Below are 16,715 nucleotides of genomic sequence, written 5' to 3'. Positions count from 1 at the left end.
GGCACACTAGCTCTCTCTGTTTCTTAAGTGCAGGTTCTGCCCCAGGACCTTTGCCTAGATTCTCTCTTCCTAGAAAATTCATCTCTTATTCTTCCCTTTCAGCAGTTCATTTCTTCTCACGTTTGATCTGAGCTCAAATAAAACTTCCTCAGAGAAGATTTTTCCCACTTTGAAAAAAAGGGTTGGTTCCTTTGTTATATACATTATTACAGAACCATGTACCTTTCACTCAGAGCTGTTTTTTATACCTGTTGTTTTATACTTAAAATTTCATAATAGCCTGTTTCTCCCCACCTATAGTGGACTACAACTCCATAAAGGTAGAACTATGTTTCTTTTTGCTTAATATGCTAGCTTCAGAGCCTAATGAAGTGTCTAACATAAGTAGGTTATCAATAAATATCTATTGAGTGGAAAAATGGGCAAATCTGGCTTCAATTTCTTTATCTGTAAACTATGGATCAGTAAAATGGAGGAAATTGTAGATGTTGGTAATAATATTAAAAAGGTTACTTATAGGTTGTCATAAATTGTGAGAGAACTTTGTAAGCTGTAAGTCATCACTGAGTTGTGATTTATTATTAAAATACTAACTCTTTTATCATATAAATGTTGACAAGTGAATTCAAGTTATTTTAGCTTAATAGAAATAAAATCATTCCCATAAATTTATTGTACTTGCAATTTGGTGTTGAAAAAAATCTGAAAACTTTAAACTCTCCTGCAAGTATAGTTATGATGAAGATGATGGTACAATAAAGATGATTGGTAACATTTACTGAAAGTTCTCATAAGTTTTTATCCTATAAAGTGTATAATACCCTTACCCCATTTTATAAGGAAACTTACCCAAGGTCATTCAAGTAATAAGTGGCAGAGCCAGATATGTTTGATTTCAAAGCTTATGTTGTCAACTGTAAAATTTGGAAGCAAGTCCATAAACTCTCCAAAAGTGCACAAAGGATAGAGGCACGCATTCCTTTGAGTATATGCAATTCCACGTTCCTCATTCTTAGTATATAACCTCGATACTTCCTTCATGAAGAATAAGGAAACCTCCACATTTTTCTCTTTCATAGCCCCACTTATCTATAATAGTATTCATACTTTTTCTTCCCTTCCACTAGAGAGGAAGAAGTTCCTTTCTTTCCTTGGATAAAATTCCCACTGACACTTTTGTCACAGGCTGTCGGCTGTTGGTATCATCTCATTTTGCCATTTTGCCCCTTTTTTGTTTTCTGATCTTCCCTTCATACATCCTCCTTCTTAGCTTGTAAACGTGCTTCAATCTCCTCTATGTGAACAAGCATACAAACCCCAAACTTCAAAAATATATTTTCTGACCTCCAACTTTAGCAATCTTGTCTTTACCATATGTAGAATTCTCTTTGAATACGACATTGAATTACTCACTATTCTCTGAATTTCCTTAGTTGTGCTCATGTTAATCTTCTTTTTTTTCCTGGGATGTCATTTTCTCTCTTCTCTACTTAGAAAATTCCTATGACTCTTTCAAGTCCAAATTCAATCCCTTTGTAAAGCTTTCCTTACTTTCTCTGAAAGAATTTGCTTTTCCTTTGGGCACATATAGCACTTCATACTTTGATTACAATAGATAATATATACTACAGTGATCTCTAGCTTAAGACTTCCCTCTAAAGTTTATGTTTTTTAGAGACAATTAATATGAGTTATCCTTCTTTCTCTATGATTCATTGCATACTAATTTCCTTGTACACATATTTTTGCTCAATAAATTAACGGAAGAGACATATGATCATCCATCACTTATTTAGTCAAAGATGGAAGTTATAATTGTTTTCCTTTTCTATATCCTATTCTGCCTATTTACAATGCTAGTAAAGACTGGCTTTGTATAAATTAATCTTCAAAATAAAGAGCACAGTAGTTTGGGCAAACATTTTTGTGAAAAATTTTCCAAGGAAACTGATTTTGGAAGCTAGGCACTGACTGTTAAGTATTGCTCTTCTTCCTGCAAAACAATAATTTTACATCATGTGGGATGGCAAGTTCTGGTACCTTGTCAAATTTTTATTTAAGCTTCTGATGTAATCCTCTGATGCCAATTCAGAGCTGCTATTTTTAAATGAATACTTTCCTTGAACTGCCTTTTAATTCCTTGGGTAATTTCTGCTTGTTATTAGCACTTGAATAGTGGGGCCCGTGCATCAGGGTTCAAGAAAATAGCAACCATCTGCCAAGAACCACAGACCTTAGCCCTCAGTCCCTGATATTCTGACAGCACCGTCATCTCCAGTGGAAGTATCATTAGTGGGTGAACATATTGCTGGCAGTCGGTAGTGGAAATATTAACACCCTGTGGCCTGCACTAAGTAAATTAAATCTCAACATGTCTCTTGCTAAAAATAAACTAAAAGGATGTGGTGCATCTTCGGAGAGGATTAAGTTAACAGCAATATTAAAATTTTTCCAAGCTAAGAATGGAGCACATCAGTTCTCAAGAGGTTAAACTATTGAAAAAAAACAGACTATTCAAAAAATACAGAGAAAAAATATAGATCTCTGAAGAACTCATTTTGACAACTTTCTTAACAAGTACATACTGTTTGTTCTCAGAAAAGTTAGCTTTTGATTTTAGAGAAGTAGAGAGGTTCATTTCTGGAAACAGCTTGTCCTCAAGATTTTTCAGAGTTCAGTGAAACTGAGAGTGGGAGTCACAGGATGAATAGAACGGAAATACTTGGACCTTTTCAATGACCTTCTTTGGTGCATAATAAGAACTTGTCCGATGTGCAGATAAATCAAGTTCCTACTAAGTTCACTGAATGACAGTTACTAAATGCCAGCCTACGTTTAAACCAGTTCCTATAACCTTTCTAAAAGTCCGAGTATCCAGAAAAAATGAATTACATTGTGAAGTAGAAACATCTGAGCATGATAAGATAGTTAAGTACTGCATTTTACTATAATAAAACTAATTTAGGGTAGTTTTATTTACATATTTAATATGTTAATAGCCTACTATATTGATATAGGTGGCTCTCTGGATTTAATTCTAGCTCCTCAACTTACTAGTGTCACATTGGGCAACCTAACCCCTGTAAGCCTGTTTTCACAGAGGTAAAATTAGGATAACAGTATTTCTCAGTAGCGACAGTATTGTGGATATGAAAATGAGGTAGTATTAAGGGGCACTATGTAAAAATTCAATTTTTATGTTTAAAATGGTGGGTCAAACAGATTTTCAAAATCTGTTCAGGTAGAGAAGGATCACTATAAGCAGAATTACACTTCATTATCAGGATTCAGAGAGTACTGAAGTCCATCCAGAGAATCTTCTTACTTTATAAACAAGAAAACTGAGCAGTATTACAGGTTTCATTCTCATACTTATTTTATGAAATATTTAATAAAACTTTACTCAAAAATATTAGTTGACACATTTAAATGTCTTTAAAATAGACTAAGGTGCATCTTAATAAAACAAAAAAGTCTCATAAGAGAATTGTGCTTTAGAGACATAAAAATTCATTGTTTTTACCTCCCCAATCACTCTTTAAATTTTCTTACTACTTTGTTGAGGTACAATTTAACTGCCATAAAATTCACTCAAAATGTACAACTCAATAGCTTTCAGCATGTTCCCAAAGCTGTGCAACCATAGCCACAAAAAGAAACCTCATATCCATTTGCAAGCATTCCTCATGTCCCCGCAACCTTCCCTGGCCCTAGATGACCACTACTCTTTCTGTCTCTATAGATTTGTCTGTTCAGGACATTTCTTACAAATGGAATCGTACAATAAGTGGTTTTTTTTGTAACTTGCTTCTTTCACTCAGCGTGATGTTTTCAAAGTTCATTGGTTTTGTAACATATATTAGTATTCATCCCTTATATTATCAAATAATATTCTATTGTGTGAAATGCCACATTTTATTTATCCATTCATTAACTGAGGCCCATTTTGGCTGTTTCTAGTTTTTGTGGTTTTTTTTTTTTTTTTTTTTTTTTTGATAATGCTGTCCTGAACATTCATGTATGAGTGTTTGAATGGAAATGTTTTTCATTTATCATGGGTATATAGCTAAGTGTGGGACTGTTGGGTCATTATGCTAATGCAATATTTAATAACTAAGGAACAGAAAATTGTTTTTATTTTACATTTCCACCAGCAATATATGAGTGTGAAGTGGTATCTCATTGTGGTTTATATTTACATTTCCTTAGTGGTTAATGATGTCAAGTATCTTTTTATGTATTTATTGGACATTGTACAATACATTTTCTTGGGGGAAATGTCCATTTAGATCCCTTGACCATTTAAAAATTGAGTTATCTTTTTGTTGTTGAGTTGTAAGGATATTTATATATTCTGGATACAATTCTATTATCAGGTATATGATTTGCCTAAACTTTCTCTTATTCTGTAAATTGTTACCTTCCCATTTTGAACCAATTTTCTATTATCCAATCAGTCCAGGAATGATAAAGTAATATTTGTGCTAATATTCTAAGTCTTGCTTGAGCAAAAACTAGAATTTAGTAAAAATTTTTTTTGCAGATTTCAGCTCCTCTTACATATCTAAGTCAGGAAAAAAGGTTAGGAGTAAAATAGAAATGAGACTCTATCTTTTCCAGAAGGGTCTTGAAATACAAGCATGAACTGTGAATAATTCCAATGAAATCAATCAATTCTTAATTGATTTTCTTACATTATAATTCTCTTATTAATTCACTCAACTATACAAAGTAATATGGAGCAGAAAGGTAATAGGTGATTTCCTCAAATAACATAATTTAAACGTTAAAGTAGGGAACAAATAATCATAATGTATTTTAGAAAGAGATTGATTCAATATTGAGTAATTACTATGTCCTAGGTATTATTAAGATCTTGGGAAATAGAAACACAAAGATGATCTATTTTGCCTTCAGCAGTTCTTAGTTTAATGTGGGCAAAATTACACATTTCACATGCTGCTTGTAAACACATTGCAATAAAATATAATTTATAAAGTAATACAGCAGTGTAATAGGCAGAAGTGGTCAATTTTAGGATCCACAGAGAAGCTTTATAATAAAGGAGAAAGCTCCAAGCACAACTAACAGAAACGTCTTCCCTTTCTCCTCCCCTCCCTCCTTCCTCTCTCCCTCCCTCCCTTCCTTCCTTCCTTTTTTCCTTGCTTCCTTCCTGGCTGTTATCTACCTATTTACTCATGTATCTATCAGTCATTTAGTTATTATCTATATAACTATTTGTCATCTATCTGTTATTTATCTATGAACAGTGGGCATCTGAGCACACATTTATTAATGGAAGAAACCATAAAAAAGAGAAAAATCAATGTGAGAGGTACTAAAAATGCATGATTCTAAGAAAACTTGTAAATTTTGAGCTTGGAGGATTGAGAGGAAGCTACTAACTCGTAAATAATAGGAAAAGACGACCCTTTCACACCCGAAAAGTTTATAAATAACACTAATTTTTAAACAAATCTAAACCAATTGGTTTGAAAGTCCTTTGCGTCACTATCCCACCTTTCTCCTTCCTTCAGAGAATTCAGAATAGAACTGGATTCTGCAAATCTCTGATTCCAGAGATTTCAGACTTTCTTCATGGCATTAGTGAGCTGATGTTATCAAGACTGATTTAAAATATTTTTTCATGTCTTTGAATATAAAATAGAAGCTAAGGAAGAGCTGCTTCTCCAAACCAGAGCCAAGTACCATACCTGTTCCCACATGCTTTTTCTTAACTAGAAGACATCATTCCCCACCCTCACTTCCCTGGCCAGTGAATCTTCCCTCATTTTCTTGAGAAAATATCTGGAGAGTATATAAGGGATAGTTTTATTTTTTATTCTTATAATTATAATTGGCATATTAATTGTATAGCTACTATAAGTAAGGTATTTTGCTACACTTTGCATACTTAAATAGTAAAAAAGGTATGATTACAATTATTAGGAACCTTTTCCTATTGAGAGGGGAAAGAGTAGAGAATTTTATTTTTCTATGTTTCATTTTTTGTTGTTTCTGTAAGAACAATAAGACTATTTTCACTTAAGAAGCTATAGTTATTAATTGTACCTCTAGCTTAGTACAGAAGACACAGTTATAGCTTAGATTTGTTTAAATTTTATATTCAGAGTTCACATTTACCAAAATTTAATATTCATAGCTATTTAAATTGGGAACAAGCAGAATATCTATTGAATTTATAATACAGTCCAATATTTTTTCTCTTCAAACAATCTTTCTTACCACTAATAACTTGCTTATTATATAATCCTTACCTGGAAGTCAAAAGTCCAAGTGCCTCTAAAGGGTGAGAAAATTTCCATCTTCTCAAAATAGTATGCATTTCTGAAACAGTTCTTTCATCCCATCCAGGGGCACTACCCAGGACCAAAGGAAGCGAGCAGTTTCCATTATCGCAGTAGAAGCGATAAAACCATAAGTATCTTCTCTTTTCTTCAGAGAGTCTGCAAAAGCAGATTGGAAACTGTGATTTACTGGAGGTCTCTATATTAACAAGTGTTGCTATAAACACACAGTATAAAATTTTACTTTAGTTTTTTAAAATTTCATTGTAGTTTATTTTGGAAAACAAATCCTTTATCTTGGAAAAGTCTGATAGGTTATTTCATCAGCTCATTTCTCACTAACTTTGTTCTTTTATAGAAAAATTAAAAAAACAAAACAAAAGTTTACTTCAGATAATTTACATTTGTTTTTTTTCTTCTTCTTTATCCTTGCTACTTTTTAAAAAATGTTGTTTTAGTGGGAAAAATCTCTGTCTTCTTTAAGGGAGACAAAATTTATCTGAATCCAATAACATATACTACTTAAAAGAGAGGTAAGCAAGAATTTACTTTATTTACAAATTAACTTAGATCCAAGGTGGCTTGTGAAGCAATGGTATATTTTAAAGATGAATTCCTTCACCTCACAACAAGTTTCATCAAAGTTCAGAAAACTCTTTGGTCTACATTTCTAAAACAAATATCTCAATTCCTCCCTGGACTCTGGCTTTAAATTCTCAGTGTTCACTGGGAGTTTGGAGTTAAAATGCCAATGAATAGAATTTCCTTTAATGTCCAAGTATTTTCCCCTTAAGAGCAGTCCCAAACAAGAAATCTAAATCTGGGACTAGGTCTATTGACTCACTGACAGTGTATTATGTTCTGTCCAGAAGAATGCAGGACCAGAGTTTAACTGAAGAACAGCATTTCTCTATGACAATGGCAGCTTTTGAACACTGTCTCCTCCGAACTGACACTATGGTGCTCAGCTCAAATTAGCTAAAACTCCTGAGAACGATAATAAAAAATATTAAATATATTAAAAGTGAATATTTCTCTACAACTTCTGTTTTTTTTGCCTTATTAAAAAACAGAAATATTTTCCTCACAGTTTTGGAAGTCTGAGATCAGAGTGCGGGCATGATCCAGTTCTGCTGTGGGCCCTCTTCTGGGCTGCACACAGCTCGTTTGCTCATTCTATTCCCCCCTCCAACTTTTTATTGTATTTCTTTCCATTACCATTTAGTCCCTTTATGCCCTCCCCGGGATCGGCACTGTTGTCCATGTTCATGACTCCTTTTTTCTTTTTGCTCAATCCTTCCTCCCCCAACCCCTCCCCCCCTTAGCTGTCATCTGCTCTCCATCTATGAGTCTTTCTCTATTTTACTTGTTATTTAAATTTATTAATTAGATTCCACATATGAGTGAAATCATATGATATAGGTCTTTCTCTGGCTGGCTTATTTCACTTAGCATACTATTCTCCAGGTCCAACCATACTGTGTCAAATGGTAAAATTTTCTTCTGTTTGTATATCCGAGTAACATTCCATTGTACAGATGTTTCATAGTTGTTTTAACCACCCATCTGAGATACCTCAAAAACTTAAAAATCAATCTACCTTTTGACCCAGTGGTCCCACTACTGGCAATATATCTGAAGGAACCCAAAACACTAATTTGAAAGAACATAAGCACTCCTATGTTCATTGCAGCATTATTTACAATCACCAAAAAATGGAAGCAGCCTAACTGTCCATCAGTAGATAAGTGGATAAAACACCTACAACTCCTTTTAAAGCCATCTTAATCTGCAAAATGAAGGAATTGGATTATACACATTTTTAAAGGTATGTCTGGGCTTCTTTTCTGTTTTGTCACTACCTCCTTTACCAGAAAGCCTGAAGAAGAAAAAAATCCTTAACAAAATTTTACTAAATTACTAGAACTTTTTTCTTTTAATTAACTTTTCTTTTTACCCAGTCCTGAATAATGCCTTTTTTCCTACTAACTTCTTTTATTGAAGGATAATTCACATAGAAAGAAATGCACAGATTCAGTTCAATACATTTTGACAGGTGCATGTGTCGGGTAAAAATTAAAGTCCTAGGAAGATAAAAAACAATATTTTTATGCCACCAGAGGCAAACAAAGGTATGATTTTTTTCACTCTATATTAATATTCCTTATTTTAGAACTTCATACAAATGGGATCATAGAGTAAATGCTCTCTTATTTATGACTTTTTTCACTTAATATAAAGTTTTAGAAATTATCTTATATTGAGTATGTTAGTGCATCTTTGAGAAGATAACACTTAAGTGAAGACTCACAGGATGAGATGATTCAGTCATATGAAGAGATGAGGAAGGAGTATTTCTAGTAGTGGGAAAATCAAATAAGCTCTTGATATGGGGAAGGAACTAGCACATTTGAAATATATGAAGCAAACTAATGTTATTGTCTTGAAGTGAATGAGAGAAAGAGCAATATAAGTTGAAATTAGAAAGCAGGGAAGCAACAAGATTACCCAAAACAGGACTCTTGATCACACTCAATAACTCAGTTTAGAATGGCCCAAACATTCTTTGTCCAGAAAATGGCTCTAACATCTGTTTCATTGATCAGTTAAAAAACCTGGATTTTCCAGGGATTGAATTGATTCCTTTGTTTCTCAATTGGCTTACCCCTTAATTACTATTAATCATTAAGTCATGTCTTCTCAACCTGCAAAGATGCCTTTCAAATCTAGCTATTTCTTCCAATGTTCACCACCATGAGCTCTTACCTGAAATATCAGCTGCACTGTTGTTGCCACTTTTACTTCCTTGCCAATCTATTCTTTAGCTTGTGGTCAAAAGAATTACTTTAAAAGATTACTAAGGTTACATGACTCCCTTGTTAAAAACCTTTAAATTATTTCTCATTCTTGGAATAAAATGCCTTATCATGTTATGTATCTTTCAAAATATATATGTAAAAACTACTTTCTTATTTTATGTTTCTGGTGTGTTATTAATGAGCACAATCAGTTATAGCTTAGATATTACCAAATTATAAGTACAAACTTCATAATTCTTTCATAGGTCTTCCTGGGGCTTTTGTTTTATTTAGAGAATTACTGTTTGACAAAATTAAAGCACTCTTTGGTCAACAATTTAGTGCTATTAAAACATGATTTATTTATGTACTTTAAAAATTTATTAAGATAATTAAAATTTGCTTTTTCCTGTTTACTAAAACAACTTTACCCCCACTTGAATGATGGTTAGACAATTGTTTATCCCTACTAAATGCTGATATATATCTAATCATTCTCTGCTTTTTTGTTTGAACTGAATGATTTCCTTCCCATCTTTTAAAATTTTTCCTTTGACTAAAGTTAAAGTTGCTTAATATCACAGGAAAGATAAATTTTAAAAGACATACAAAATTACTAATTTTGTGCCTAAACATTAATTGAGTATCCCACAGGTGTCACTTTAGTAAATGAAAGAGATTATGCAGGAAGGAAGGCTCACTCTTATTTTTTTTTTTCACTCTTTAAAGTTATGAATACGTCCAGTGTGGCCGATGGGGTCATAAATAGCAAGCAACATTGACTGACAAGACCGGGGTCACTTACAGTAAGGGAGACTGTTTCTGTGAAAGTCTGGCAATATGTTTTAAACACTCTTTTGGTGGTTCTTCAAGGTTATTTCCATTATCTTCAGAATCAGGTTTTGTATATTCCCACTCAGTAGCTGGAAAGTCAATCTGAAATAAAGAAATGGTTTGCCATATACTAAAAACAAAAATACATAATTAATTTATTAATCTACATCTTAGATTTGTAGAGATAAAAGAAAAATTCCTGTACTTTCTGTGCTATTTATTACTTTAAAATAAGTTTGGAAAGAATCATGAGGATTTGAACTTGATACTTAAGTATACATGGAACCTAGCAAATCCTCAATTATTTATATAATTAGCATACATTAGTAATCTATAATGTTTCAGGAAAAAAGAAAAATAACAATATATGAACATTTCATAAAATTAAATGTTTTTATTTAATGTGAAATTATAACCTTTCTACATTTAAGAATTAAAATGTATTTCTTTTATGAAATGAAAAATATTAGAGATGGTAATTATACTTTTTTCATGTAATCACTTGGTTCATGAGTCTGTGAACCATTTTGTAGACATGAGAGTGAAATCTTCTCTGGTAAAGACCAGTTTTGCAAGTATATGAGCAATGGAATATTTTGCATTGGTTCTGTAGTTTAGATTTATAGACAGTGCCAGATGCAGGTCTACTTTTTTTCCTGGCTCAGTGAGCTTTCCATTAGCTATGTTTCAGTGATAATCTGGTTTTAGTAAATAATGTAACAGTTAGCTAAAAATACACTTTCAAACTATATAAATAAGCTAAACATTCTAGTGTTCCGTATATTTGCTTAAGGTTATCATACTTTTTTTTTCATTTTCATACTAGAACATCTACAGCATTTATTTTCTCTGCTGAATTACGTTAGGTTGGGATCTCAGAGAAACCTGAGGAACATTATGAGGTAGATTTGTGTGAGTTAGAGTTGGAAAAACAGTTTAATCTACTTAGGTTCTTATTTGTGTGAAAAAGTTCAAGCAGTTTCATTTTGTAACCTCTAAAATTTGTTTTGATATTTGTTTTTGGTATCCTCTTTTTAATCAGTACTAAGCTGTTGCCTTCCTCAACATCACTAATAATGGAAGATAGCACATCACAAGGTGTTAGCTAAAGTAAAATGTTTTGGGTGATTGAGTAGTTAAGAACTGTGATTTAAGGAGAAGACATACTTACATAAAAGGAAGAACTCTACATTGGTGGACCAAAATGCTACATTTAGAAATATATATATGGGGGTTGGGTTATTGTAGTGATCAGAAGTATGAACACATGTTATTAATTTAACATATATTATATACCAGGTACTGTGTTAGATGCTGGGAATAAAATACTGTCAATGTTATGAGAAATCTCTCAGTAGTGGGAAAGAAATATAATGTAAATATGTTGATAAAAAATCTTATGGGTTATTATGTGAACACAGAGGAAGGGTACTTAACTGTGCTTGGGATGCAAAGAGAGAAGGGAGTAAAGAAGAGATACCTAGTTGAAGGTCCGTTGATCCCAAAAGATGAATATCAATTACACAAGCAAAGTCAGAGGTGGGGTGGGCAGTAGGTGGTAAAGGGAGAAGGAAAGGGAATTTGCAGGCAGAGAACAGTATTCATAAATATATATGAAGTAAAAGCAGGGCAGTGCAAATCAGAAGCTACAACATTTTCAAAGTTGCTGGAGCTTAAGTGCCACACAAAGAGTGGCAGGAGAAACTATGGGAGGGAATCATGTTATAAGAGCTTGGCTTTAATTCTCTAGGTAGCGCTGAGATATTGACAAGTACAAGAAGGAGAGTTGCAGGTTCAGATTTAAGTTTTGGAAGGACCACACTTGGGGATTTTGGATTAGGGAATGACAAAACTAAAGGCAGGAAAACCAGATAAACTGTTGTAACCTAGAACAGATGATGTGGGGAACTGAGAGGAGAGATTTTCAGAACATACGGAAGATAAATTGGCAGGATATAGTGTGGGCTGCATATGAATAGGGAGGAAGAGGGAGGAAGCAACTAAAACAACTAGGTGTGCTTGGGGACATGAACAGAGATCAATAATTCAGGGGGTAAAGCAATTTTGAGAGGAAGGTGAGCTCAGTGTAAAATATGTCGTCTTTGAAGTTGGTTATAAGGTCTCTGGTGGGAGTTTTGCTAGGCATGTGGCTATATTTGTCTGAAGCTTGTGATGTGAAGGAATCTGAATTAGAGCTCCAGACTCAGAAGTGAACTTGCATAGATACTGTCAGTGAAACTTTAGAAATGAATGAGACCCAGCAATTCCACTGCTAGGTATATATTCAAGATAAGTAAAAACTTACGTCCACACATAAACTTGTATTATTTTTAATAGCCAAAAGGTGAGAGCAAGCTAAATTCACATTGACTAATAAGTGGATAAAATGCTGTATATCCATACAATGTAATAGTATTCAATAATAAAAAAGGAATGAATACTGACACCACAACACAGACGTACTCTGAAACATAAGAGCCCATCACAAAAAAACCCTCATATTTTATAATTCTGTTTGTATAAAATGTGCAGAATAGGTGAATTTATAGGGACAGGAAATAGACTAGTAAGGGTTCAGAGTCATAAAATATGGGTAAATAAAAGGTGATAGCTAGAGGTTATGAGATTTCTTTTTGAAGTGATAAAAATGCTCTAGAACTGATTGTGGTGATAGTGTACATATCTGTAAAAATATTAAAAACCACTGAATTGTACACTTTAAATGTAAGAATTGTAGGGTACTATAATTATATCACCATATATCTTTTTAAGAATGTGGTACTAAGAATAGCAATGAGCAGCAGATGGAACCCTTGAAAACTGTCAACAGTGAGGACTCGCAGAAGAAGGGGAGCCTGCAAAGGACACAGAGAAAGGATAAGCACAGAAAAGTATGAGGAGAAACATAAAAGAGCAGTAACTCCAGAGCCAGAGGGGACGCATGCTCTGTGATGGGGAAGCGATACACGGGGGCACGAATCAGAGAGGGACGGTATGAAGAGGACTGGAAACCACCACTGCATTTGGCAACTAGGAACCAGTGGGCTTCCAGACAAAGTGCGGTGAGGACATGCTAACCAGAATGTAGTGAATGAGACACGAGTAGGCAGCTGAGGAAGCAGAGAAATATAGAATAGAATAAGAACAATATGAACTACAACTCTGCTTTTGGTTCTTCCATTGTGATAGAACCACTCTACTCAATTGTGGAAGGAGAGAGGCAGGAAGTTGAGGGAGACTCAGGTTGATAGAATCTTGCAAAAATCTGTCTCCATTTCTGAACTCAGGTCTACTTCATTCTATCCACTGCTTTCAGTTAGCACATCAACCATAGAACCCCCCCAGAAATGAGAGACTGGAAGGAATCAGGTTCTGGGACATGTCGTACCAGTTATCCTACTGGGTTGGCTACAGTGTGGCAGTACCTGTCCATCTGATAAAGATAAGAAAAAAGTACAGACCCGAAAGAACTCAGACGGGCATAGTATAATCCTTTCATTGTACAGAGGAGAGAATATTATAGAAGGTTGGGTGAATTGTGACTTGTTCACAGCTACAAAGTGTCCTGTAAGAGTGTTAAGTCTAGAATCCAGATTTCCTAACTCTCAGTATGATGTCTTTTTCTGATACTCGTATTAACGCAAACACTGATTGCAGAACTTCCTTCTAATTTCCTCACCCTCTCATAATATTTAGATTCAAAAACTCTGCTCTAAATTTAGCTGTATATAATTAGAGTGATACTGGTTATTAAGGGTTTTAATAGCTTAATAACTCTTATTTTACTTGGTATATTTCATCACCAATTAAGAATATTCTAAGAATTTTCCCTTCATGTCTATACCACTTAAAATTATTTTGCAAAAATCAAATGATTTAATGTTTTTGCATACTGTTGAATATTTACATGCCTCCAGCCCCTCTTGTAAGATGAATTCGGTATGGCTCCAGATGTCTACTTGGAAGCCTATACTGCTGTGAAGTACTTGAAACTTTTTTTCATATTCCACCTACCAGGACCTGTGTTCTGAAAATAGCTTTCCCTTCATCTGAGAAGAATCAAGAACCGTTTCATCTCACGGTCCCCCTTACTTCTTTCCCACTACAGCCACTAAAGAGCCCTGTGATTATGAATTTATTGCCACAAAGCTCTGGCAATGATCTGACTTGGAAGATTTTTGTTAAGCTGGAGTGGTGTGTACCTGGAAGGAAAGTCTTAGAATACATTCATCCTCTTAAAGAAAGGTAGTTGTCCTGTTACAGTGGAACATTTGCTAATCCATATGCCTGATTGTTGAGAGTCTGTGATTGTGCCAAGATCCAACCTGAACAACTACTCTTATCATTGTGTCCACAGTTTAGAAAAGGATCCTTGGTTACTCTCTGGCGGGGGGGACATCCTTCCTCCTTCAGAGGGGAAGCCACATTCCTATCAATATTACTTTTGCCTTCCATTTTCAGCATCTTGTTCATCTTGCTAAAATTTCTCGCTTACATCCCTCACCCCAAATGTAGAAAGTTAAAAGCCTAGAGTCTCCACTAGCTTCCTCTAGAAGCAGTCTTCACCCGAAGGCAATTTTATCTATCCCTAGAGGGCATTTTACAATACCTGAAGGCATATTTGGTTGTTAGAACTGGGGAGGTGTTACTGCCATCTAGTGGGTAGAAGACAAAGATACTGCTGAATATCCTACAATGCACAGAACAAAAGACCTATCTGATCCAAAATGTCCATAGCGCAGATGTTGAAAAATCCTTTTCAAGAGAGAGCTGCCCAGAAAGCAGTTCCCAGCTTTTCTGATAGAGCTGGAAAATCTATATTCCCAGCATTTTCATGTATCAAAGTGGCCATGCTTCAGGTTTCTGACTAATATGATCCCTTACAATCATGAACAAATAAGGAGTTCTTAGCAGTAAGAACCAAAGCCTGAAATCACTAATCACCTTTCATTTATGATAAAAAAAGCAGAGATGCTTTAAGAAAAAAGAAAGTATAATAGATGGATTTTGTTGGAGTTTATCCCCCACTACTCAGCTAAGTACTCTTCATTTAGGAAATGTACAATAGAAGAGATTTTTAAAGAACATGACACAATGCAGAGGCAGATGTGAGTAAGGTACCGAGTTAACAATAAATACCAATGACCGATTTTATTTTAAACAATTGTAAAAAAATGAATGCACACAATGAGTTTATTAATGGCAATGCTCCGTTCCTCTCTTTAATGATCATATTGCATGGAAAATTGCTTGCAATTGCTACTACATAAGCTGAGAGAAAAGTACTTGGAGAGTACTGAATACAAAATAAAAGCGGTCGAGATTTTACAAATCCCAGTGGCTGGAGGAAGAGAAGACGATTAAAATGTGTGATCCTAGGAGAAAATTGTTTCTGTAATTGACAACAAGCTACTTATCAATCAATACTTGCCTTAAGTGCTTTAGTTTCAAAGCCTGGCACTTACCTGCAGGGTCACTGAGGATGGCTGGCTTGTGTCCCACACCCCTGGAGCTATCATTTCTATGGGAGGCTCACTCTGTAATGTCATGCTGAATAGCATAGACCCAAGAGTGGATTTGCTGCCAAAGAAAACACATACGGAAAGGAGTCACTTCACAAGGAAAATGTTGACCTATAAATAGGTTCTTTTGGAATATAAACAAAATCAGCTATCTTAGTGGCTTCAGTCTGTAGCAAGAAGAGAAATACAATAGTCCATAAGCCTAGATACTGATTAGTAGTTCATTTGTAATATTCTACATGCACGGCTATGTTCACAGGTATCTACATTTATTTTTCACATGACACAGTTGTTTTCACAATGGCTAACTCTACAGAACTTTTTTTTTCCCCACAGAATGAATAAATTCCCTGGACATCTATAAATATATAAGCTCTAAATTTATAGAAAGGAAATATTTAAATTAGCATTGATCTGCAGAATCAAAATAGTTGTGGGACCTCACAGAAGAAATTCTTCTTTATGCATAAATCAGAAAGAATATTCATAATCTTTGAAAATATATTATAAATTAGCATAGTAAATGAGAGTGCATACTGGAAGGACTTTAAACAGGAAGAATTCATGGATGGTTTTAACACCTTCAATAACATCCAAATCCATAGATACTTACAGGAATTAAAAAGAAAGCTATACCTGGTTGTATATATAAATTCAATTACTGGTAAACTGTTCCAATGATCACTTAGAAAAGCTTTTGATTTTAACATACCAAATTAAAAACGTACAACTGAAAGGCAATACAATTAAATTTAAGTTTATAAAGAACCTCGAGGCATTGGTTGAGTCTTTTTGAAAACAACATAGAATTCCACCTTGCTCTTTAACAGACACTATGTAAAATATGCTGAAAAATCCAGCAAATAAAGCTTTCTTTAGACCTTTAGTTTTCTGAGTCCTGTCTTGTTTATTTTCATATGCAAAGGTATTGTTAGAAAGTATCTGCCTATGGGAATATAATTTGTAAACATTATTGGGAAGATATTTTTATATAATTCAAGAATATTCTTCTAGCAGAATTAATTTTAAGTCTTTATTCTTTTGTTCTATTTCTCTTTCATCCTGCGAAAGCATTTTTGTTTGTTTGTTTGTTTGTTTGTTTGTGTTGGTATAATGTTACCAGGGGGCCAGTATTAGCAAGCTAAAAATAGCTTAATGGGGTAAAAATTAGAAAATTATTAATGTGATTTTCCTTTTGCCTTTTGGAGTTTACAATCTTCTCCAAAATGGTCCGAAGTAGCCATTAGTTTGGG

The 16,715-nt window shown here is 34.1% G+C and overlaps 1 protein-coding gene across 1 annotated transcript in view; it reads right to left on the bottom strand.

The window, feature by feature from the left end:
• The window catches only part of PIK3C2G (phosphatidylinositol-4-phosphate 3-kinase catalytic subunit type 2 gamma), a 283,426-nt gene that overhangs the window by 184,351 nt on the left and 82,360 nt on the right, over positions 1-16,715 (bottom strand). The window contains exons 15-17 of the mRNA XM_090275472.1: positions 15,406-15,520; positions 9,912-10,042; positions 6,279-6,467 (exon numbers count right to left, since the gene is read on the bottom strand). Coding sequence (XP_090131598.1) covers positions 6,279-6,467; positions 9,912-10,042; positions 15,406-15,520 — 435 coding nt within the window. The remainder of the gene's footprint in view (positions 1-6,278; positions 6,468-9,911; positions 10,043-15,405; positions 15,521-16,715) is intronic.

Source organism: Furipterus horrens, unplaced genomic scaffold (genome assembly GCF_987537825.1).
Source record: "Furipterus horrens unplaced genomic scaffold, mFurHor1.1.pri manual_scaffold_4, whole genome shotgun sequence".
In the NCBI taxonomy this organism is placed as follows: domain Eukaryota; kingdom Metazoa; phylum Chordata; class Mammalia; order Chiroptera; family Furipteridae; genus Furipterus; species Furipterus horrens.
The sequence above is the reverse complement of the archived record's forward strand: the minus strand, read 5'-3'. Positions and strand labels throughout refer to the sequence as shown.